Raw genomic sequence first — 25,928 nt, 5'->3', positions numbered from 1 at the left:
GGTTCCTCGGTATTGGGTCTGGCGTACCTGAGCAACCATAGTGATGACCGAACAGCAAAGGCCTCCGATGAAGCTGGTTACGTAGACCAGTTCCACGCAGGGCGCGATACCGGTGAATATCCAGACGGCGGCCAAAGGCATCGAGGTGACGCGAAGAGCCAGCCTACGTCCCCTTCTCATTATCCAATCGCCGATCATAGCGCCGAACCATGCGCCTAGCATCGACAGAGATGCTACCCACGAGGCTTCTTGTTGCGTCACGGAGAAAGCCGACCTACGACAAATGGCGATACCATTACTACTGACGTCGCGCGATGCCGCGACGGAAAACCTGGGAAAACGGGGGAAAACGGGTCAGAGGACACTCTAGTTGAAACGCAGAGAAAAAAGTTGTTACACAGTGCTGGATAAAACGACGATAAAACGGAAAGCATTCGACGTGTACAAGAAACGGTGCGATGCTTTCGTTTATTGGAAATATCTTGCTTGTCGAATTCGAATGCAGAAAACGCAACATTAGCTTTTGCGTTGCGCGTTACTCGATGAGATGTGTCGAGATTCGTCGCGTGAGAGTAAATGTTCGATCTAACCAAATCATTATGTTAAGTAGGAAATACTCGATCAACAGGAAAAAAGCCCGTTCTTAATCGGGTAAACCGAAGTTGAATCCACGCAGCCTATGAAACTGTAAAACTATAAAACTGCGAAACTGGGAATTACGTAAAGAACGAAACGCGCGGACATTGCATACGGGGTGCAATTAATGAGCGGCAGGAATCCGGTCGCTACTGTGTGCAAGCGTGCTGCTTCCTTTGCGGTAAAACGCGATATAGCCGAACCGCTGTCGCGGAGAAAGTGTGCGCGACGACATTTGAAAAGGAACGGGGTGTGACGTTAATGCGTTTGTTAAATGAATTACTTAAGATATTCGACCGCGCTTTATTACTTGGCCGAGCGGCGCGGTGGGGAGAGTCGCTCGAAGAAATATCTCCCGATCTTTTTATTTCATTTTCTTATCTCTACGGCTACACTAATCGTTACCGGACACGACACGAATAACGCACAATTACTTACGAAGTTTCACCTTTCCCGATCGAGTTACGACTATCGTGCTACTAATTGCGAGTTATTACATTGCCACCGATCTGGCGCATATCGGATGATGGTGCACGAAACGAAAGACAACCAGAGACGCGAATGGATCATCTTTGAAAAGTGTTGTCTTGTAGCTCGCGCGTTCTCAGCACACGAAAGAAGCTTACCATGTGTCGTTATTCGAAGATTGATAAAGATGAGGGGGTTGACTATCCAAGATGGAGTCCAAAGCCGGAGAAGTGTAACCCTTTGCCAGGCCTGATGACAGTGTTCCCATGGACAGAGCCAGGGTGGCCAACACCTACAATTCGAAAAGACGAATGCACTTGTTTATCTCGAGTAAAAATGATCAATGAAACGAAGAATGAGAAATGGAAAATGGAAAATGGAAAATGGAAAATGGAAAATGGAAGCGAAAGCGTAACTTTCACGTCCACTCGATCGACGAGTTAACGCGTCGTTTCGCGGGTAACAGGTAAAAGATAGCGGCCCCGACGGCGAACCGCGAATTCGTCGAAATACAGGAACGCGAGTCCGCGCATGCGAGCGTATCAGCCGTGTTCGCATATTGCGGTCAGCAACCGGCGGACAAATAGTCGGCCGCAAATTGAAAGCCCCGAGTACTCGCAACCCTTCGTCAGGAATACTAAACATTTCGCGTTGCCACGTGCAGCGGCCGCGCATATTCCACCGCGTGACAATGCTCTAGTTCACGGACCCGACCAATTTTATGCCGCGCCAGCCACGGAACTACGGCTCTACGAAATTCCGGACCCGCAACGACGCAGAACCGTTGTCTCCGAACAGCTTCTTCTCCCTTATCGCGGACTGTTTTCGCACTGCTCGCGCCGAGAAGATGGGAGGACAAGGTACGAGTGGAGCAACGAGTCCGACACACCCTACAAAAGGTGTGGAAATATCGCGAATACCTCCTCGTTAATTGCGTGACTTATCCATCACGGTGGATGGATGTGGTGGATAGCGATCCAGAGCAACCATTCCTTCTGTTCGATCTTCCTCTTCTTCTTCCTCTTCTTCTCCTTTTTCCCCTTCCTCTTTCGCATCGCGGGTTCTTTTTTCTCGAGTACACCGTTTCTGTTCTCCGCGGATCTAACGTTCTAACGCAGCTAAACGATACGGATAAAAAGCGCGGAACGCACGCGAATGCTTTTACCTGCCGCTCGAATTAGCGCGAGCAACCCGACGGAAATTAACGCGTCAGTTGGTCGTTATACAGCTAACGGTCCATGCTGCCGTGTATGCGGTAGTTTGTTGTATACGGTGTAATCATCATTTTTCGTCGTGTGTCGAGAAAATGCGACGAGTGAATCTTTTCAATGAAAATAATCTGACCGACGGGGTACGTGGTATCGTGCGTTCGTTGTTTCGAAGAGTGCTTGCGAACCGTGGTATTACGATGTGAAAACATTTCTACGAAGAATAAAAATAAAAGACACGAATATCGTAGATGTATTCGTTCCGAGGCCAAGTACCGAGCCTCGATCTTGGGGCTAAATGGGTGCAGGGGTAAGGGGAGACGTCGACCGACCGTTGTCAGTTTGTCAGTTTGTCAGTTCGTTAGGCTGTTGGTCTCGGCGCGTCCTCGTTATTGGCCGAGTCGACCGATTCCCCTTGGCCCCTTGGCCAGTACCGACTTTGGCGACTTTGCCGACTTTGCCGACTTTGCCGCCTCGCCCCGGAAGAGGCCAACCGTGTAGCCGAGTCCCTGACCCACAGGATAAAGTTCCGTAGGTCCCAGGACACGCGCATCAGGTTTGAAAACACTAGTATCCGATGACGTAAGCCCAAAGTCCGTTTACCCAAGTTCCAACAGCCTGGACCAGCGTCATAAATTCCTAGCCAACAGTATCGCATTGCAGTGGCGCAAAATTCTTTAGTCCGGGTCTCGCAGGTCAACAGTCACCGGTATCGTGTATCATGCTCCTAAAGTAATCTGCAACGAACCTCGTAGGTCCCGATTCAGATAAGTTCCGGCTACTCGACACGGTAACCAGTCGAACGAAATACTTTTCACCGCTAATCGCGCATACCGTGCTCACCTGGTACGCTGACATACTGAAAATTCGTTTCACGCGTAAATTGCGGCCACCGATGGTTCTTGCGCGCGAAACTCGCCCTGTTGCACCGTTATCCGCGCGTCCACCGGCTCCGCTATGCCGCGCCCGCTGCTCTCTAGGTTGCGAACCAGAGAAATAGAGATGACATCAACGACGATAATACGCGTGTCGAGGTTCGGTTTCTCTCCTGGCCTGTCGCGATTCCGTGGGAAAACGATCCATCGAAAACGAAACGTGCCAGAAGAGTTATCGCTCGAGCCCGTAACAGGCGAATAACGCAGGGTGTGCCTGTAATTGTTATGCAATTGACGCGACCAGGGATCGTGTCGCGCGACAGAAATGATCGCTCCGCGCGTACAAGTGCATTAACGGGCCAGGAAAAGAGGAGGAAATTAAATTAGCCGGACATTAAATTACGGCCGCGCAGAGGGGAATCGAATTTTCGTATTATCGGGTTCGCCCGCATTATCGGGCCGCGGTCTCCTAACGCGATCGCGATCGCGATTGCGACTGCGATCGGAGTGTTTCGCTATCGGAGTGATTCTCCGAGACGAACGCGTTATTAATCGATTCCTCCGTTAGGGGATACGCGACAGTGGTCGGGCAGTAAATCTTGGGTCGCGCGGCGAACATGCTCGAAAAAGAGCTCAGAAAAATTGCAAATGCGATCGCGGACCGTGTCACGTGTCCCGCGTGTACCGACCGGTTTTCCCGCGGAATCCGTAAAGCCGTGTCAGAAGCACCTGCTGGAAAATTCTCTCGATATTTCATATTAAACTCTGGCCATCGTGCGCGCGACTCGCATCGCCCGCGCCTTTATCGAGCACATTCGCGCGTCCGAGATCCTGCATGTAATGGCACACAGGGTACACAGGTCTGTACGGAAAGGAGAATATTTCCGTTCGAGTATTCGACGAATAATTCCGAATCGTTCCGCGATGCTTTTTCGAAATGTTGAAAATGATCTTGTTCCGTTTGAAATTTCCCTTCGAGTGAAACGACTTTTGTGAAAATAGTCTTCTAATGCCGGATAAATTTCATCGGTATATCTGTATCTGGTATATCGTAGTATGTTACGCGTATACCTTGAAAGAGGTTACGCGTTCCTAGGTTGGATTCAAGGAATTTCAAAAGAAACTGCCGGCGCCGATCCCACGTAAATTTCCATAGACTTTCAATATCTCGCGCTCCACTCTCCTGAGCAATACTCTAATGCGATAAACGGACGCTGGACGAGGCGTATTATGCGCGATTACACGCGTCGCCTTGGCCAGCCTTTCCATCGTCGTCGCCGCACGCCGTCCGCGGCTCGATCTAACCGTTTGCAAACAATAATGCGTGGGTCGCGTGCCGCTTTCCAATCGACCGCGTTTCTACCTATCTCCCCTGAACGCGCGAAAACTGTAACGCTCCCTAGGTAGCCGACTCGCGCCGCGTGATTCTCGAACAATGACGCGTGGTCGTGTCTGACGCTTCCCGATCCGATTACACGTCGATTCGTTATCGGGAACCTTTTATCGCTAGTTGGGCTCCGTATGCTAACGAGAGAGAAGCTGCTGTACGATTCTTCTCGCGTTCGAACGAGTGCGCGTCTTTCGGTGTTTGTGGAGCGTTCCTGCTGTCGGATGGTTGGGCAGGCATTGTTATGGAAACTTGAGAAATTTAATCGCTTGCCGATTCGTTACTGTCAGATACCGTTTTCAGTTGATCATTTCAGAAATCTCCTCAATTATATTGTTCAGCCCCGTCAGCTCTCTCTCTCTCTCTCTCTCTCTCTCTTTCTACCTCTCCGTCTGTGTCCCTAATTGCCTAATCCTTACCTGTCTTACATATATAATAGGAAATTGGAAAATAGGAAATCTACAACAGTCTCGAATAGAAGAGAATTAGGAAGGCAGAGCTGAGGAAACGGAGAGTACGCTACGATACTTGTAGATTAATTGCCTAGACTGTTGCGAACCTTCGATGACATCGCGCCGCAGCAATGGTCGCGAGCAGCCGGTGATCCGAGGCGAACGCGTGTCAACGATTTTCGACGCTTGCTCTTCGAACGCGCGCAACATCCGCGACGGTCTCGGACTGTTTACAGTCGCGGCACGTCGCGCGTGTCCGTCGGGACCGCTCGCGCGAGCTACGAGGACCCCGATAATAAGCACGCGGAGTTACACCGTTACCGTCGCTCGCCACTGCGACCGCGTTCCCGCCATGGAACTCTCTCGTTCGTTGTTCCTTCGTGAAACTTTTCTCTCGTTTATTACCATCGCAACGGTCGAACGCTGTTCGGAAATATTGTTCGGTTAACAGCTGCGCCCTCGCTGCGCTCTTACTGCGCTCTTACTGCGCTCTTACTCTGTAAACTTTCGGATTTTCCTAGTTCGCGACATCTGCTCTCTCGTTGGTCGTCAACGGTATTTCGGAACATCGATAACGAGTTAACGCGCTAGGTGGACGCAAAGTCCGTGGACGGAGGTTGCCGTCGCTAGGAAAAATTGACAATCGGAAAAACGATCAACTTGTTCCGATTTAGGGTGAAACGGTGAGAAAAATTCATCGACGGGTCACTCGATGAATCGTTTGAAAATTTCAACGATGCATTCCAACGGAATAGATTTTCGCTCGGTGATTCGCGATCTCTACGAGTCTAGTGGTAAGGGAATTGGAGAAACGTGTTTCCCCGTATTACCAGACAGATGGAAAGATTCGGTGTTTTGAAATTCTTTCGGTACAACGTTGTAATCCCGAGGCGTACGATCTCCGAAGGATTCGAAAAAGAAATCCGCGTGGAAACTGACGGCTTAGGCGTGACAAAGGGGTAAACAACTTGGTAACTGGAACGATAAACCGTACGACGGGGGGTAGCCGTGTTCAGTTCCGCAGCCGCTGTAACGGATCCAGATTCCGGTTTCCGCGCGGATGCCAATAACACGGATACACGGGAGCCGTGCCACGCACGGTGGATGCGATTATCTTCGCCCGTCTAATCGGTCTATAATGGACAACGTCAAAGTTCGAGAGGCTGCGAGCCAGGGAACGGATCCTGGCTAATTTCTACCCGCGGCGTGCCCCGCTTTGACGCATCACCTGCATTCGATGATACTGAAATACCCAGTTGCTCACCTTCTCGATCCGGTTAAATGGATTTGTATCGCGTCCCGGGACGTCCGATTTCATCTAGCCCAGAAATATCGGTGCCGTTTTAAATTCACTGCTATAAGACACCTTGCTCGAGCAGCAACGAAAAGAATCAAACGAACGTATACATACGACATGGTCGCCGTTGCATTTCATCGTTTACAATTATCACGAGTGCACGAATTTCTCGGGCGAGCGACGCGCCGTAAAACTTGGCGAGCATCGCGGCCGGCGAGGGCGAATCGGGTGAAACGCCCGGTGCAAATGGAACACCCGGTGTCGGGACGCTGAAAATTCAACCGAACGATTCTCGGGAGAGTATGAATTTCTCGGACGATGTGTGCGAGTGTGCGCGCCTGTGTGCATGGGGGTATCCCGTGCGTTTCTTCTGGTAAGGGGCACGACGTTAAAAGCTCGTTTGCGCGGAGCCACGCCGGGAAAGGATGTGCCTGAGTTAGGTCGGAGTTAACCGAGAGAGCCATTAGCTTAAAACTGTTGGCCGACCTCGAGCGAAAGGGGAACGCCGACGAACGATGACGGAAGGAACGAAGGAAGGAGTGGATTAAAGGGAGGAAAAAGAGAAACGAAAGAGAACTTTTCAAAGTCTTTGTAACGGAGATATTATGAAAATCACTGGTCAGTCCAGGCTGCTTCGGTGCTGCGTCTTTATGAAAAGTGCAAAGAAAAATTGAGGATAAAATAGAGGTAGGTAGGTAGGTCGGTAGGTAGGTAGGTAGGTAGGTAGGTAGGTAGGTAGATAGATAGGTAGGTAGACGGATAGATGGTAGATCAGTGAAAAAGAGAGAGGTAACTCGAGTCTGCCGCCTGGACGCTCGATATGCATTTTAAGTTGAACCACTCAATTAAGCTCGCAGCTATCTTTGGTATTTGCATATCAATATGGAGCCATGCCAAGAAGGAAAGATTCGGCCCGCTCGCTGGATTTGGCTTATTCGAGAACCGACGGGAACACGAGAACACGGGTACGTCGGGGGATGCGAATCGCCTGGGTTGTAGTCGGGAAGTTCCTCCTGCTAATAATTGCGATCGGATGGGATTGGGATCCTTTGAAGCTGCCTTTAAATATTCCACCGAGGCCATTCAACGATACTAAATCAGAGTAATAACTCGACTTTGGGAATCGGTGAAACGCGATTAATCGGACCGATAGAAAGAGACGAGTACCTGAGACATGTGCTGCGGCCTCGTCGCTGTCGACGTCATGTGCACCACGGAAGCCCTGGGCATCTTGAAACTGTGCTCACCCTCGTCCGGCACGGTAGTTACCTGCAATCGAAATAGCATAGATTACGAAATAGGAACGTTGCCACGGTATATTCGTATGGATGCGCGTGTGTAACGACAAGCAGAGCAATCTCGGTTTCCCTCCCGCGATCCCTTTTCCGTCAACTGCTCACCGCCGTACACACGTCCGAACGGCCGCGCTTCCGAGAACAATTCCCTTCCAGCGCACCAGGTCGAACGCCTCACGAACCATTTCTCTATCGACCTAGCCAAGACCCAGCCAAGACCTAGCCAAGACCTAGCCAAGAGCGAACCAATAGGAAGTTTGATTTTTCACTGGGAATTCAGCCGGCGATAGAGTCCCCTGCACGGGATTAGTCACGACTGTCTACCGTGTCGCTGAGCGCCATTAGCGTTGGTTCTCCGTTTATCTGGCCCGCGGTCGCAACACGGTCCGAGTATCAACGGTCCGGCGGCGCATTGTTTTCGTTGTTTGTACACAGAAATTAACCCGTGATAGCTGATTCGGTCGAGGGTGATCCGTATCCGCGGCGGTCGTAAACCGGCCGCCGTTGGTTCGCTCGCTCGCGTCGATTCTAATTGAAAGCCCGTGGCGGAAACACGGTCGCCGCGGCGGAAACTTTACGAGCATCGTCGGAAATTACAAAAGAGGGAAAGGGCGAGGAAGTTGGGCGCGAGTCGCCGGCCCACGATAAGACCAGCCGAAGGAACCATTGTCTAGGGAGAAGCCGGGCCACGGATAATTGTCCTCGAGTGGTACGGCCGATTGTGGCGCCCACGCGGCCTCCGTGTCGCGGCGAGCGAGTTTTTCGCGTTTGACAGGCCGTCGGGTCGCTCGGCCGACGCTCGTTACGTCTAAATCCACGAGCACGAGGTCTACGCGTCTCGCTGATTCCGGTTACGAGCGGGGATTACTGCCCGCTCGCTTGTTCGTATACACCTGACGAGCGAGTTTCGGTCGGGCAGATCCGATCGTTGGGCACTGTCGTGGCACGCTGTCAAGTTAGGGGGGCGAGGGAGAGTGCATTTACCTCCCAGACGATATTGGACACGCGGCGAGACCCGAGCCGCATTCCCCTAGATATCGAATGAACGATGGTAACGGTTGTTCGACCTGTCCTGTCCGCCAGTTCACGCCTTTCGCGATTTACGGCGGTCCGACCGAACTCTGCCGTGACAAAATTTCGCTCGATCCCCGTGTTCCTTCCCCCTTCCCCCTTCCTCCTTTCCCTCCTTCGCGTTCCCCGAGATTCGAGAAAAATATTCGATGCGGAATTTGCTGGATGATTTATCGCGTGGCTGCGGCATATACCTAGCGGCGGGTTGTTGCTCCTCGATAAGGAAATTTAGGAGGCGTGACTCGTTTCGTAGGGTGTCTCACTGTTTCCAGCTGGTCTCGGCATACGTGGATTTTTCAGGGGATTAGTTATTGCAATGGGAGTTTCTTGCATCGCGCTAGGGGTTGGATAATTATAGACTACGCGGAGAGAGGAAGATAGTTGTTATAATTAAGATGTCGATAGTACGGCCTCTGGGATTGTACAGTGCGCGAGGTAAATTGTTCACGGTTGCTCTGCCTTCTTCTTCTCGGTGTTCTTCTATCTAAACGTTCCGTGCGGCACAGCGGTCAGTGTTGATCGTATTTACCAGTCCCCATTCTTGTCTCGGCTAATTTTTAAACGCTACAAGCAATATGCAGCCGTTGCAAGCGTCGCTCGAAAAGAAAAGTAACTTGCGTCGCCAGATCGGACCGCACTGGCCAACCTCTCCGAGCAGTTTCCGACGAGTAAACGATTCTCTCCGGCACCGACCGCCGAAGAACATCAGCGAGAATCGATGAACACGCGTTCTCGATCGATTCGACGCGACCCGATCGTCTCCTCGAGTAGTCCGTCTTTCAGCCTACATTTCGAGAAAGCTAGGAGAGAACAACCGATTTTCAATAACCGACGAGATAGGCGGTAAGCTCGGCGGGTCCCCTCAGATGTGATTTCCCACGTTTTCACCAGCCCCCCCCCCCCCAGCCCCAGTCGGTAGGGATTTGTCCTGGCGAGAACTCGCCGCCGGGTCCTGGCGAGCTCTCCGCGAGCTCTCCGCGTCCTGGACGAATCACGGGCTGAAATCAATATCCTCGGGCGGTCGGGAAGAGCGCTCGGTCTCTCGAACGATCGTATCGAAACCGATTTGGGTGACTAATCGAGAGGGATGGCTGGCGGCGTCGACCACGGCTACGACGCTGTTATCGCGCCGGCTCCCGAGGAATTTCAATCGAGGAGGGTCGGGCTCCCGTCGCCGCCATGTAAATTGTCGTTTGAAAATCGAATTACGTCGTGACCGCGGTAAAACCGATCCACGAGTTCCCCCGCGGAGATCTTTCGAGGTTCTCCTCGGCTCTGCGGCAAACAGCTGTAACGCCGAGCCCCGAGGATTTTTAAGCCGGCCGCATCGTGTAATCCTTGTAACGAGGACGAGCGCTCCTCCCCGGGAAACCCGGGGAAAATCGGAGAACACCGCGTCGGTAGAGGAGAGCGCGTTATCCCGAAGGCTCGAAGGCTGCGGAAAATGAAAAGGAAGCGGAAGATTTATGCGGCGGCCGGGACGGGGCTAGCCGAGGATTAATCTGAATAGATGAATCTGAATTCGAGAGAATATTGCGCGGCGCACACGGGCGTGCACACGGGCGTGCACACGGGCTAGGGGGCGCATAATATTTTCTGTTAGACGTTACTCTCGGATAAAGCCAAAGTATGCGCCTCGAAGGAGCTCCGACGCCACGATAGTGCACGGTTAATCGTAATTTCTGGACGAGATTTAATAAGAGATGCCTGGCTCCAGGGAATCGCTGCCGCAACGCTTCGGGGGTTTGGACTCGTTGCTTTCGGATCGCTCCCTGCCGAGAGAAACGTGGTTTAATTGCTGATAGCACCGATAAACCGAGTCGTCCTTCTTCTCGCTAAACACAAGGAACCGGCCAAGAAACCAACTAGTTTCGCAGTGTAATATCGGCAAGAATCAATTTCTCGAGATACAGCAAAATAGTTTCTTTCGAGCGAAGATCTTTCGAGTGTACCTCAGAACTGTCCGTCTCAAAGGTTTCTTATCGTGGGTCGATCGAAATGTCGCATTAAAAGGCCGTTCGAATGTCTGAAACGGCACGGCGAAACAAGAAGCAAAGAAAAACAATAATAAACGGTAGAAGGTAACGGAACGAAATCGAAGGATTGATCGATCGCGGAACCGGTCGCGCGTGTACAGGGTACGAAGAGGTGGTTTCCATAATCGAGCGAATGCGCGGTCTCTAAGCGAAGCGGAAAGCCGTTCGATTACGGCTCCTCGATCTCGGCGCTAACGTCCGATAGGCCGATACGCCTATTAATTGACGCGGGACGGATCGCGACGATAATGCAGAAAGAGAATCCAGATTCGTGCGAAAAGTACGTGTCGGGCAGGTCTTCTTATCCTTCGATCGAGCGACGGACAACGCGCGACGCTCGCTCCGCGCATTGATTTATCGTGACAAACCAATTTGTGTCCGACAATTACTAGCTACGCGAGCGTACCAGCCCACGTTCCCTCACCGTTCGCGATCGATCGATCTCTCGAATCGACCCCATCGCATCGGGACTCGGCATCGCGTAATCCGTGTGTAAAGCGCGCGATAATCCCAATAAATTTCCTTCTTCTTCTCCGTTGCTCTTCGACGGGAACCACGAAATTTCTCTGCGCCTTCGGCCGATCGTTGCTGAAATAATCCGGTTAAGCGGAGTCATGCGGTTAATTGGTTGTTCGTTTCTCGTCAACGGGAAACCTGTTATTTCAAATGTTGTACTCGGAGGTTTCGGTCCTGTTGGAGTAGGTCGCTAAGGCCCTACGTAAGGTGTGTACCTGTGTTCCGGAAGTTGAAGAAGAAGAGAATCAGGAAGAAAACGATCGAATCTATTCGGCGCGCGTTGCCTTGTCGAAGGAGAACGCGGCCCGGGACACGCGCGGCGAGCAGCGACGGAAACTGGAACAGCCGTCCGTGCGAACGATCAAGGCTTTCCGAGAGACACGCGAAAGATCTCTCGCGGTATCCGCTAGCCGAGTAAGTGCCTACCCTGACCGCGCGGCGTCTCGCATCCAGCCGCGAGCAGCGGTCTCCGGGAAATCGATTAAGAGGCGCGGGCGTCGCTATGGACAGCTTTTAATTTCGCTCCCCGGCGCTCGTTCTCTCGGCCTTTACGAGCCGGGCTTCCGAGAACGGATTTCATTAGCGGTGGCGAGGCAGAGGATCGGCAGGGGCCGAGAGAACGAGTACCCGTTTTTAACGAAAACAGGGATCCCATCGAGTGCGAGCGCGGCGCGTGGATCGATTTATGAAATTACAAGCTGCGAAAGAGAACCCCGCGGCCAAGGACGGTCGTTTAATCTCGTTCGGCAACCTATCGAGATTTTTTCTGGTTTGCTCGTTGCCGTTCGGTGTCGTTCGGTGTCGTTCGGTGCCGCTCGCTGGTTCCGCTGGTACGATACGGATCGAGCCAACAAAAAGAAAACGAGAAAGATGGAGATATTCTAATTAATATTCACCGGCTGAACTGGCGCGAAATCGTTCAACCAGTTTGCGCGGCCACCGTTTGCTCCCTATCTGCTCGCTCGCCCACGATGTTAATTAAATATTGTGAATATTATTGGCCCGGGCACCGTCATCAGTCCCCCGGACAAGATAATATCGCGTTTACTTAATCGCGAGTCGGCCTTTCAACTCGCGCCAATTAATTAGAGACACGATACTCCGCGTCTCCGCGTCACCGCGTCACCGCGTCCGATTAACCCTTCACGGTTGAGCGGTGCGCGCGCGATATTGCCTCGCAGCGTCGGCACGCGTTACATTTTTTCTAATAGACTTCGAACTAGATTCTCTGAAGTCTTGTCAATTTTTCCATCTAAAATGACACGCTCGCTTTCTTGGAGCAATACGCGCAGAGTAGTCTCGACGGTAAGGAACTTTGGTCTTCCCATGATTCGTGACGGGCAAGTTTTGTAAAACTAGAACTAGATAAGAACCAGATAATTCGAGGGAACGCGTTTGTCCGCGATACGATTTTATTAGGATAACGTCGGTGGCGGTGAAATCTGTGCGGCAGTCGAGCAAACGTCTGATATTTCCAGATACAGATTCCGCGATTCCTCGTAAAGAGGAATTACGACGACGGTCGTAAGAGCGACCGGGTGGAAGACGCGTCGATCGAAAGGGAGGGAACGCTCAGCGCGCGCTACCGGGTGAAGTAACGAATCGCAGCTTACACCCCGCATTTTAGGTTTTATTAGGCTGCCGCGCCTGTTCCCCTGCTTTTCCCGCGCATTCGGGTCAAGTGGCTATGAATATCTGTATTCAACTGTGGCCGCCTAAAGCAACCGACCAATTTGTCCGCCATATTTCACCGCCTTCCCGACACCGTCCTTTTTTCGTCAGCCTCCCCCTAGCTCTTTGCCTCTTTCTTTCCTCCTCCTTCCTCGTTTATTCCTCGTTTCTCTTGGTTTCTCCTCGTTTTTCCAAATGCTCGCTCGTGTACCGTCTTCTTTCGTAACGACGCCGCCGAGTAGCGAAATAAAAGACTGCCGAATAAGCAATCGTGCCCGACGATTTGCTGCGGATATACCTGGGAAAATATTTATTTTCTCGGTAATTTGCGACACCTCCTTTGACTGCAGCTTTCTTTAGATATCAAAGGCAATTCTGCGATTGCAACGGACCGAGGTAATAATACTCCGAGCCAAAGTCGATTAATACCAAACGAACAATCGATCCCCGTCCAGTTACTTCGTCGAATATATTCTTTGAACGCGTCGAATCTCTGCAGTGGTTATTTGGAATTTATTTCTAATCGCGAAACTGCGATACATTGGGAATACTTGTCGAAACGCGACCGCTTTTGCGAGCAATTACAAGGAAAACTCGTCGAGAGTTCGACTCGACTGAAATGGGACGACGACGACGACGACGACGACGACGAGAGAGAGAGAAAGGAAAAGGAGCACGAATCGAGGGAGATCCACAGCTATAAATTCTCGAGGAATTATGAATCGGCAGCGAGATGATTCGATCCCGAGGTAAACGTACCCTCGGGATCCTCGAGTCACGCGATGCATTTCGGCTTGAAACTTGCTCGCGTGATGACCAGAACTCGACTCGAGTTACGACCGTGGCTCACCAGTCTTTCCTCTCTTCCTGATCTTTTTTGGCCTCTAGAATCTAGAGTCTAGACCCCTGAACAATCCCCTTCGTATGTTTCCGGAACCTTTGAAAGGATCACGAAGGACGATTAAGGACCAACAGTTCGATCCTGCGTTTCGGAAGAGTATTTTTCAAATACTCGTCTACTCGTTTACACGGAGCGAGTACTCGTCGACGCGTGTACCTTTGTCACGTGGTCTAGTAAAGAAAGGGGCGAGTCGGTTGGTGTTTATGGTAGTCACCGAGAAGGACGGGGAGCGTCTCATTACAGTGTACGCGTCGCGTCGCGCCGCGTCTTTTATGCGTTTCTCCTGCATAATCGTTATCGCGACGCGGCGTATCATTAATTCGAGACCTTGGTTCGGATTGAGCCGCGCTCGCACGACTATGAATAATACAAAGTGTCCTTCCACGGCGTGTGTACAGCGTCGAAACGAACCATAAATCATCGTCCCGTAACCTTACCCGTTTTCGTCGGGATCTATTTCGAGGTGGTCCGCGCACTCGCGGTGTCCCCGAGAGCCCAGAACCGTCCGGAGAATAGCAACCCCGTGGAAAAAAGTAGATGAGCGTACGGTATTCCGGTGCTATCGATGTCTTCTGTATTCGCGAGGGATTCGCGCAGCGATCGCGAGTGGAACCCGTCCGCCGCAGGCTTTTGTTCTCCCGCCGCGACCAAAAAGAAGCTGCCGGCAGAAATCCGAGCCGAGAATAGCTTGCGTGGCGGTGCCACGTGCCGTGTTACTTCCACCGGACCGGCTCTAGACAGCTGAAAACCTCTTCTCCGCTCTACTCAGCTCCGCCTGTTTCTCTTTTCCCTCTCTCGGCCGAAACCGTGCGCCCGCGCCCGCGCCCGCGCCGGCAAGCTTCCCTCTCGATTTCCCGCTCTATTATTACGAAGTTTCCCGACGACACGGCTTGACGACCGTTTAGATAACACCCCGGGTTCCTTGCAGGGCCGAAGGGAACTTTCGCCACGCGCCACTTCGAGAGACCTAGTCTTTTCCAGATTCGCCGGGATTTCCGCGACATTCGCCTTCTTGTCGTTGCTTGTTGTTTCTTCCAATCTGAAGAAATCCGAGGAAAGAAACTTTTCGAAAGCAGCTTACGAAATACCAAAGTCGACTCTACGATTAAACACTTTTCTCAGTTTCAGTTTTCTTTTTCGTTCCATCGGTCGTCTAAAAGCTGAAAGCCGCATTAAAATAATAGTAACGACAGCTTATCCCCTTGTTCCGATGAAGCAAATTGCAGGATACGCGACACTGAATCTCTAATTTAACTGCTTATTCTGTTCGGCGTGCCTCGGTACCGAGACTGCCAATAGTACCTACACCTCGGTGTCAACGTACACACGACGGACGAACCAAAGAAAGAGAAAAACGAAGGAAGGAAGGAAGAAAGAAAGAAAGAAAGAAAGACGTCACGGAATTCATGAATTCAGAAGTAACCGAGACCAGACACGCCCACGGAAACAAGTATTAATGTGAATTGAAAATTAGCCTTGGAAGGGAACCCGATACCCTTGAGAGAGCTCTTTCCGTCTCGCCACCGATTCCAGACCGACCAAAACGACCGAACGAGTTGGAAAGAGATAACGGACTGCCAATAAAACCGAGAACGTCCCCGCGGCCGTAATTAATTAACCAATCGGTTCTCCTATCAGCACCCGGTCGGCTCGGGCTCGAAGCGAGCTCGCTTCGAAGTTGCGCCAATGCCGGAACGCGTATTCGCTTCTTCTCTCCTAATTTCCTCCTGCGAGGAAACGACAAATTATTCGTTTGTTGTATCGAAGAATGCAACTTTCTACGCGACACGTACGACATTGAAACGTTCGCTTTCTCAAAGATTCTTATCTAAAGAATTCAGTTCTCCGAACCGTCTGCTCCCTCGATAATAGGATACGTCGAAAGCGTAGACGGGACTCGTTTTTAAGGTTGCTCCTGGTTCAGTTTCCTTCCAAGATGCTCCATCGTGTGTGGCTGTTACCCAGCTCGAAATGACAATAATAACGCGTTCGTTGGGAAGGATCGAAGGATCGCGTTGCTTCCGGTCCCCCGACTACGTGCTCGCAAATCCTATAGGGATCGTCGAATTCGCGGGTGTTTCGCATTTCACGGACACCGTTAGATCGTCGCCGGACAACGTCGGTGGAGCCTCGTTTCGCATTCTGCCGGCGTGGCCGAAGGTATCGTTTACAGCGCACGTAACACGATGTAGCACGATGTAATTTCTCTGTCGCCAGGGAGGACGCTGCCTCTGCGCGCCCTTCGCTCCTCCCTGCGTGCTGCATTTCTAGGGTTATACCGGCGAGCTTCTATTATTCCCTGTACGCGTCGCTACGAATTCGGGGCAGAAGCACAGCGGTTTCTACCGGATGACCGGGAAGCTACGAGTTCCTCTGCAAATGCCCATTTTCACAGATTATTTCCTAATCGGAAGAACACGCTAAAGGAAGCGTTTACTCGTGAAACGAACAAAGAGTAGCGAACCTTTGTCGATAGAAACGTCTTCGCGTCTTTCAAAGAACACGCGCACACGTGCACATGGGAAGATAGTTTCAAGTTAGTTTCTCTATAATAAGAAAAGTTTGTCTAATAAGAAAGAAATAAAATGGTATAGGTTCTCCGAGTAAGGCGGACAAGTTTTTCTTGAAAAACTTTCGGATCGTTGTCCACTGTATTTCCGTTTCCATTCGAATGGCTGTTCCATTCCGACGTAATCGTGACATCCGACGTCCAACCGAACCCGGGAGTGTCGTCGCTGCCATTGCGACCGTTTCCAGTTCGAATTACGACGCCTGTCCGCGAAATTGGACGGATGTTTCGCGGTCGAATCGGGACCGTGGTTCCACCCGGCGAAAACATTTCTGTTCGATCGGTATTTCGGAGCGCGGAGCGCGGAGCTGCGGCGATGATCCAGCGAGACCGGGGAATATCGGAAATATCGGAATAAACGGATTCACCGCAGGGGTTGGTTCGTCTAATTTCGTTCGTTTCACTTCGAGGAAGAGTACATGTTGAGAAAACTACTAGAAAATTGCTAAGACGATACCGTAGCTCGGCGATGGCATTATTCGAACTTTCAGTTGAAAATTTCACCGTGATCCATATTCCAAGTATAGGAATACCATTGGAGGAATGATGAAATTTCGATAGGTTGCTTCGAAACGAAACGAAACGAAACGAAACGAAACGAAACGTTGGTTCACAGCGAAATCACGATAAATTGATCGCACATGTGGAACCAACGACCGGCCGTCTCCAAATCGAATTGTGACTTATCCGGAAATACGGTTTAACCCCCTTAACGTTCATTCGATGTATACTAGGGGCGGCGCGTACGAAAGATCCAGTTATCGGGGATTGAAAACCCAGCCGACGCGGCGGTTGTTTCGCGAAAGGTAACGCTGCAATAAGTCGCCGGATCGTGGTTTCTCTTTGGCGTCGCTTTGTCGGAGAAATTACGATGGTAATGTTCCGGTAGCCGAGCACGGAAAAGTCCTGTAGATTCGTTCCGATTCGCCTATTCCCTTATTCTCTGTCGCGGGCAAATATTTGGCGGCGGCCGAATCACTTTGCTCGGCTGCTCTTCGCGAAGACTGCGGAGGAACACGGAAATCCCGGGCGCAAACACGCGGGGACGCGATCGGCTCTCTGCCGCGGTTTTCGGCGAACCAGCTCGCCAACAGACACCGAAATGCATTCGAAGACGCCCACCGGTGTCGCATCACCGAACCAACCGGTCCCACTCCTCTTCTTCCGGTGTCGCGTGCCTCTCGTATTTACACACGAAACTAGAGGCACTCGCGGATCTCGTTCCTCTGACCGACTTGGTTAAATTTTCATTAGGCCCAACAACGCACGATTCGAACGCTATAAATATGGAACGCGGGAGTCTGTGAAACGTGTCCGTTTTTACCTTCGGCACCGGGCTACGGTGAATTTTTACATAATGCCTCGAGAGGAATTAATCCTAATATAATGTAATGTAACATTCAAGTCCAAGTATAATGGAAAGCAACCGATTAATCGCATTCATCTGTTCCGAAGCAGACTGTGTAGGTAGTTGCGCGCAGAGTACTTAACGCTCACCAGACATGCTGGCGAAACTATCGGGCGACGATAGACCCGTGAAAAAGGTAGAATTCATACGTCTATACCTACTACATTGTATGTACACTGTTCGGAATGGCGGGGCTCGGGCAGTGCCAAGAAAGGCTTCTCCTTGATTTTCGAAAGCAAAACTGACGCGGTGACATCGGCTGTCACGCAGATTAAAGTCGAATGTCCCGTTCGCGCAGCAACGGAAGTCGTTCACTAGCACCGCAGACGGGATACTCTAAATGTGGAACGAGTGGACGAGTGTTCGTCGACTCGAATAAATAATCGGCTTTTATGAGAGGCGAATCGTCTGCGAGCGTCCTCCCCATCGACGGTCATCGATCGATATTTCCTCGTTGGGGTAATAGTCGGCGTTCCGCGCTTGTTACGATACGACACGTTCTTCCCGCCCGCGCCATCCGTCTCGAGAACATTTACATCGTTCACCGCAACAACCAAATATTATATCTCTCTTCGACACTTGTCGTTCGTCGTTCGACAGCTGTCTCGGTCAGAGTCGATGTCTTTTTACTCGAGTAACGCGACCATCTACTCTTTTATCCTTTGATCCTTTCATTGGACAAGTTTATTCGGAAATTCGATATCTTTTTGAAAATTTCAACGAGCAGAATCAATCGATCGATGCGAAGGTCGCGCACCGTTCGCGTTTTCCCACCATCGACACCGATAGATAACTGCCGAGAACAACGTTCTCCGTGTCGGCGTCACAATGGCAATCGCGCTTTTGGTTTCTTCCATTGAGCATTGTGCAGTCGGGGCGTTATCGCGGCTACGGGAGACCGGGTATATGTATGTACGTACTTACTTACCTACATACATACATACATACATACATATGTACGTACCCGTTCGCACCCGTTCGCACCCGTTCGCACCCGTTCGCACCCGTTCGCACAATTGGGGCTCGCAAATACCAGTGACACTTTTCCCGCGGACCTGGACACGTTTGGCCCTTTATTGTCTCTTCGTATCGAGTTTGAACCCTTTCGAGATCAGTCGTTTTTACCAAACACTTGCCGGGCTGTAAGAATTTTCATTAAACTATAGGCTTTGAGAGTTGACAGTTCGATAGAGGGGTCGATTCTTTGCGATAATATCGCCGTTTCTTATTTCGTAGCTATTTTCTGGTATTCTTTTAGTCTTTTCGTGGTCTTGGAAGAGCTTAAAGAGCTGAAATACTCATTTGAAATGGCGACTCGAGGAGAATGATCGTACCGGCAAGCTATGGGCGCACAAACAACTACGGGGGGATGCTCGCGTCGCCTGTCGATGCGATCCCCTTCGCGTGCAATTACTTGAGAAACAATTACGGTGCTTCCTTTCGCGTTATTGGCGTTCCAGTGACTGCGGGTCGTCGGTCAGCAATCGACGGCCTCGGACTATCTCTGTGCGCTGATCCGGCTATCGCTAATGGTCAATGGTGATCGGAGTGTGATACGCGTCGCTGTTCCGTCCTCGAGAACCTATCCGATCATAACCCTTGAACTTTTAGTTTCGGCTTCAATGTCATCTGTCGTTCGAACAGAGAACATTGGGCTAAAATTGTTGTTATCGAGATTCAGCGTTTGGTTAAGTGTATTCGTCGAAAGTTACGTATTTGGAAAGACAAGTCGCTCGACAAGATTCGGACCAATCAACGTCACTCGCGCAACGCCGTTGTATTTGCATAACAGTGGAAAAGCCAGAACAGATTCGTTCGTAGAACAACGGCCGTGAATGGGGTCACGAGTGCCCGACGGAAGTTGCGCAACCCAGGTAATCCTCCGAAGAATGCTGCGGTATCGCCGGCCAATACTTTTTGCCATGCACCCCCCTGCAACGGCAATCTCCTTTCTCGTATCGTTACGCGAGAATGGTGTTTGAAAACTAATGCTAAAAAAAGTAAAGCAGAGAAAGAGAGAATCGGCCTTCGTTTTTATTTCTCGTTCATTTTACATTTTTCATTTTTCATTTCTTACTTTCTATTTTTTGTTTCTTATTTTCGTGTTTTGATCGTTGTGTGTTTGCACTATGACGAGGGAGGACAAAACTAGAAACCTTTGTGCGCATTCATTCGGCGACGGTCACGCCACCGCCCTCTTCTCGGTCCCTTTATTCGACGACAAGGGTAACACCGGTGGGAGAGATGGGTTTTGAACTGGTCGAACCCTTCGACCTTCCGAACTGCGATCACGAGATGCTAATAACGTAATTGGAAACACTGTAGGTTCGTTCGTCGAGAGAAACAGTTCGAATAGATGTTTAAACCGCAGATCAGGCGACAGAGTATAAACGCGGGATATCGATTTGAAAAAGTGACATTATTCGCGTGGTTACTCGAGAAAATGACACCGTTTCGTTTCATATCGAGCATAATAACGTACAGTGTACGGTCGTTTCACGATCTTCGTACCGGAAGGAAGATCTTAACGATGGCGTGACAGCTGTCATCGAAGACCGCTCGAGGAAACTTTTCTCTCCTCCTCTTTCTTCTGGCAATCCTTGGCTCGGCTCTCGACCGTGAGGATCTCCCGCGCAATTTGCCAATTTTATGCACACTTCGCGAATAATGATCGAAAGTGGAACACGTGACCGCGGCTCGAGCATTGTTCGCCGGGCGACAATGGAATCGGATGTTTTGTTGGGGATAATAGAGCGCGTGGCCCGCACGCTAATGAAAGGGTTGCACCTTTGAATACATCGAACGCGTATACGCGGCTCTATCTAGGGCTCAGCTGTGCTCGGACGGTCCTAATCGCATTCGGAAGACTCGTACCACCATTCGAATCGAAGGGTACCTCTCTTTTGTCGATTATTCTAGCGAACTTGTCGAAAACTGACGCGTATCGGCAAACTGTTTGGCCAGTGGAAAACAAAAGCTTTCACGCCCCCCAGCCTGTTACGAGATCGGAAAGAGAAAAGAAATGTCACGAGAGCGAGCGAATTGGAGCAACATTCTGTTCATTTCCACTGCTCTTTCACGAGTGTTGCAATTTTTCTCGCAGAATTGTTTCAGTAAATTACGAGGGAACCGACCATTCTATTACAGTTGAAACATTTTATTAGCTATTTGAAATATTTACGCCGCGCATAAACTTTTACAGTCTATCAATCACATTTAAGTTCAAAGTATTTACACTGGTACACGCGTGTCAAATCTGTAATGCATCGTAACGGTTGACAAGCAGTCGTAACATGGAGTATACCTCATAGAAATAGAATAAAATCGAGAACACTGTACCAGCATCGCGCCCCTCGCAAATCATTCGAAGACTGGGACGCGCCGCAAGAACAGAAAGTTGAACGAGCAAGTCGAATCAACCAATATCATCGTCATGATTGCAACAGGAAAGTTCGTCGACAATGCTAATGGTAACGGTAATGGTAATGGTAATGGTAATGGTAACATAGCATTTCCAGTCTGTTAGCGTTTCGCGAGTCCGATCGCGAGTCGTTTCAAGGTCCCTCGGCTCTCTGTTTCGCGACACGGGGATGACGAGATACGAATCCACGATCTCGGCTTTTATAAAGGCGGCGATAGGGAGGTGACCGTCGAGTGATACTTTCGACAAGGCAAACCACTGAAATAGATGGAAGATACCCCGGGCGGACGTCACCGTTGACGCTCGTTTCTAACCGGTCCCGCCTTCCGCGACCGTCCCCGCTTTGCGTTCCCGCCGATCCCGAGACCGATCGATCGAACCGGCAACGAGCGATCGAGTATCCCACTCGATCGACCGTGATTCCTCGTTACCCGGCCGTTTATCGTCCGCCGCGGAGTCGTTGATAAACGACGATCGTTCGCGCGCCCGCGCGTTCGCGCCGCGCCAATTTTTCATCTCGCTCTCTCACTGTCCCGACGCGACGGAGTACGCGACTGGCTTCTTCAACGAGGAAATCGAAGGAATTCGCGGAACCCGTCGACAGAAATAGTTGATTCAGTAGTAACTCAACTTCATTCACTCGCTTCATTCAAACACCGTTCAAATTACCGAACAGACGGCCGTGGGAACTTTCAACTTTCCTAGATAATAATTATGAAAATGGACCTTTCTATTATTCAAGGTGCAAAACCAAGAAGAAGCAGACGCGTAAAGATACGTTTACAGTTGTGTAAAGATATCCAACGGTTTCCGTCTAGAAGCACTTTAAGAAAAATCAATGTTTTCTTCTCCTAGTTGAAATATGACAAAAGACTGGAAGCAAATCGAGTTGACGCGATAATAGGACGATTCTTCGAAGAGCGGGTAGGTAGAGAGAGAGAGAGAGAGAAAAAGTCGAGGTGAAACGTATCGTTTCCAGTGTAAACGAGCCGAAATTTAGCAATACGGAAGAGATTTATGGTGTTGACGGATAGCTGCGACTGAGTCATCCGCAAATAGAAGTCGGGCTAGGCGAGAAAACTGTCCAATAAATTGGGTATTTGCGAAGGATCGCGGCGAACTAAAATCTCCCGGAGTTCTCGTATTTGATTGGACAGGAAAATTCGCAAATCTTCTCCGAATATCGGTTGGAAGTTCGAGTACTGTTCCTTGGGTGAAACATCGATAAAAATAGTTAAATTATATATTCTGTAGATACTCGGATAGTTGGCGAGTACTTTAACGAAATGCGAAACGAAATTTCGAAGAAACCGATTCACCGGGATCTCCGACGCGTCGCGATTTCCGCGGTCGAACGCGATACGGGGCCGAGACAATTAAAACCGAAACGACGGTATTAGCAGCCACGGAAACGATATAATCACGTGACGTAAGTGGGAGTGCGTTGAATTACGCACGGCCCAGAAATTATACGAGCGAGTGGCCGGCTAACGAGCGTAGCCTCGGGTAGGCCGTTCACACCGATCGTTCGTCGCTTCGTGGATCAACGGTTACCGATACCTTTGCCCGATTCCCTTTAATCCTGCACAAATTTCTCGATCGATCGCTTCCGATTTTCAGTGTAGACATTTTACCGACCGATCGATCGTCTATCGACAACACAATTGGAACATTAGAACATTAGACGATACAGAGAATTTCCATGATACAGAGCTTTACACGATGACAGTTTTGCCGATCGAATCGATGCGTACTGCTTTTAGCCAGTTTCTTTGGTTTCCAGTGTTTGTGTGTGTGTGTGTGTGTGTTGCATTCTTAATAAGTCTTCGAATACGAGAGGACGATACGATCGGATGCAAACAAAGGATCGAGAGAAATGTGTCGGAAGACGGTCGTGATAATTTTCATGTTAAAACATGCCGATACTATCTGCAACGACTGTATTGTTTCGAACTTGACCTGGTATGCCTATGCTAAGCGTTATTAGCCAAGCATTGCTTTTACCGACACGGCTGCGCCAGCAAACTAAATAGAAAGCACGTATGAATATCCGTCGCGAGCGCATAGTCCGAATCGAGGAGACTTCGAACGCGGAATACCGGATGGAATTGAGAAAAAGTGCCGTGTCAACGAAGAAGGAACGATTTTGGTCGATGGAGCGCGCGACTCGCGTGCCCCTCGTCGGTTATCGCGGGCAGACACGGCTTTCTGGCTTCGTTTCCACGATAAGTTCGTATCTTAATACTGCTCTAGCGCGCAATTATTTATGTCCCCCTTAAATAAGATTGCGTATCGGAACGTAAGGCGTTCGTAAGTACGAGAGACGCCGCGTATTGTATTCGACCGGCTGTATATCCGGTTTCTACGTGGAAAATCTCATCTCCCAGGCCGTCCTCCTAGGGAGACCTCTCTCTTTTCGGGATCCTCGAACAGATCGTGTTCCTAGAACAACGAGGACGCGACTCGAAACATTCGTTTATTGTCGTAGGTTTACCGCATGCTGTTTCTGCTTCCCGGTGTTTGTGTACAAATTATATTACACGCGTTAAAGTCGAAGGTTACGAGGGGTTTAGATGTATTAAATTTCGCATCGTCTCGTGCAAGATTATTTCAACTTTGGTGTCGTCGGATTGGATAATCGAGATATTCGAAATGAATAGCATTCGCGGGTTCTGTTCTACCGTTACAAATTAGTGGTCGATCGAGAACATAAATGAACGCGAAGATGCTCGATAACTTACGAAAAGAAACCAGTCCCTTCTGTCAGAAGCCACGTGCGTCGGTCGGCGTCGTACACCGGCGAACACGTGGTGTCCCAGCCTCGATTCCGAGCGAGTACGACTTCACCGCTCTACAGATCTCCTTCTCGATCCCCTCTCCTCCTCGGTCATCTCTCGTCTCGTTCTTTCTCGCGCACTCCCCGTGAACGAAAACAGATCACTAGTTGCCTCTCGTATGTACCCTTTTCACCGAACTCGGACAGGAACGGAGGGAAAGAGCAAGATTAGCAAAGATTACCGAGATTTCGAGCAGCGGCGTTGCGCCGCGTGGTCTCGTGGCCTCGCGGTCGCGCGGTCGCGTGGTCGCGTGGTCGCGCGGTCGCGTGGTCGCGTGATCGCGAACCGATTTCCCGGGTGAATCGGGCCGGTAGCTGCCGAAAATAAATTGCTGTATGAGAGAACCGTGACACAATTAGCCGTCGTCTCCGGCCGGGGGGTGAGCCGGGATGATTTACGAGGCGAGCGGACACCGCAGACGGTCAATGACAGTGCATGCGCGATGCCACTGCGGACGAGGGAATCGTCTTAATTAGACGCGATTAAGCGAGACACGCGCTTTCCTCCCGTTTTCCGTCCAACTAACTCCGACAAACTCCAACTCGGTCTAATTCCGTCGAATTGTATGGTTCTGTACGTTCGAGCGATTCGATGGGCCAGGGGACCGACGACGGAGTTCAGACCGGCGGAGCTCCGGTTCCGCTGCGCCTACTTGTACGCTCGCTGACCATCGTGGCACTGAGCTCTCTTTCGAGCGACGAGCCATAGGGCTTCGAGTGCCAGAGCCAGGCCTGTTCGTCTCGCGTTCGCTGCCCCGCTCTTCCCTCGTTCTCTCTCGCTCGCTCCCACCCTCTCGACGACGGCAACCGTCGCGGCCTGACCAGACGCGCGGTCTCTTTTCCTCCATACCGGTATTTCTGCTCCACGTGTGTACACACGTGGTCGCGCGCACCGACGATATTCGCGCTGAATCTTCCGCACGGAGACTCTTCCGGCATCGTCGGTCTGGACGATTTAACCTCCTCGAGGCTGGATTCCGGTATACAGACCGATTTCCAAACGAGAAACATCTTGGCCGAACTGGAAGGAATTTCATCGCTTCGCCGGAACGGATTCGCGTTTTATCGGACAAACTCGATTCATTTTCGTCCGAGCAACGCACCATCGTCCCTTTACCGGCCCTTTATTTCTCCCACGACCGTCCAAGAAATTACGGCAAACGAGTGGTAATTGTCGAGCCGAATGAGAATCTCGCGAAAACATCGAGAATCCCTTCGACTCGTGGAGTCAGGCTGGGGACAGAAGTTTCGACGCGACGTAATTTCCCGAGGAAGGTATCGTTACGCGAGAACTCGCCGGTCCGTTGGAACTTTTAAGCGGGTACCGTCCGGTAATCGTCCCTTTTTCGAAACTTGGTCGTCGGGAAACTTCTAATGACTCGTAGCCAACTGTTTTCCTCGATCGAGGATATCTTTGTCGCCAGTTGAGAATCATCAACTATACAGACAACGTGTATTATTCGCAGTAACGACAATGAGAGGAACAAGTGCATCGCTAAATAAAAGAGAAAGAAAGCCGTTCGAAGGACGAATTTTCGCCTTACCGCGATTACCAATGATTTTCTCCGCAAAGGTCAACCCCTTTTGATCTCGATGCTTTCTACTTTCTGTTTTCTCTGTTCTCCGAATCGAAAGAAATCTATTCGTCGTCTATTTTGCAAGCGATACCAACGATGTTTCGGCTATCCGTCGTTACCCGATCGTTCGGACTACGAGCTCTTTCGCGAAGAGCGTAAACTCGAAGGTACCTCGGTAAAAAGGTGCCAGCGCAAAGGGACATAAAAAATGATTACAGTGGGAGAAATTCGTGTTGGATGCACCGAGAGTGTAGAGAGAAACTAATTCATTTCAGTTGGACTGTTAAGCGGCGTTCCCCGAGCA

General features: G+C 50.5%; 2 protein-coding genes across 6 annotated transcripts in view; one reads left to right on the top strand and one right to left on the bottom strand.

The window, feature by feature from the left end:
• Positions 1-25,928, top strand: part of LOC116427318 (Mediator complex subunit 20) — a 92,819-nt gene that overhangs the window by 15,717 nt on the left and 51,174 nt on the right. The gene's annotated exons all lie outside the window — the stretch shown is intronic.
• Positions 1-25,928, bottom strand: part of LOC116427315 (facilitated trehalose transporter Tret1-2 homolog) — a 68,964-nt gene that overhangs the window by 2,093 nt on the left and 40,943 nt on the right. For 2 of the 3 annotated variants that reach the window (XM_076370256.1, XM_076370257.1), the window contains 3 exons: positions 7,491-7,592; positions 1,263-1,396; positions 28-274 (listed from right to left, as the gene is read on the bottom strand). In XM_076370256.1, coding sequence (XP_076226371.1) covers positions 28-274; positions 1,263-1,396; positions 7,491-7,592 — 483 coding nt within the window. Of the gene's footprint in view, positions 1-27; positions 275-1,262; positions 1,397-7,490; positions 7,593-23,952; positions 24,728-25,928 lie in introns of those variants that run through there. The other variant, XM_031977502.2, reaches the window with a different exon arrangement.

The sequence above is a fragment of the Nomia melanderi genome, chromosome 8, assembly GCF_051020985.1.
Source record: "Nomia melanderi isolate GNS246 chromosome 8, iyNomMela1, whole genome shotgun sequence".
NCBI classification, from domain to species: domain Eukaryota; kingdom Metazoa; phylum Arthropoda; class Insecta; order Hymenoptera; family Halictidae; genus Nomia; species Nomia melanderi.
The sequence above is the reverse complement of the archived record's forward strand: the minus strand, read 5'-3'. Positions and strand labels throughout refer to the sequence as shown.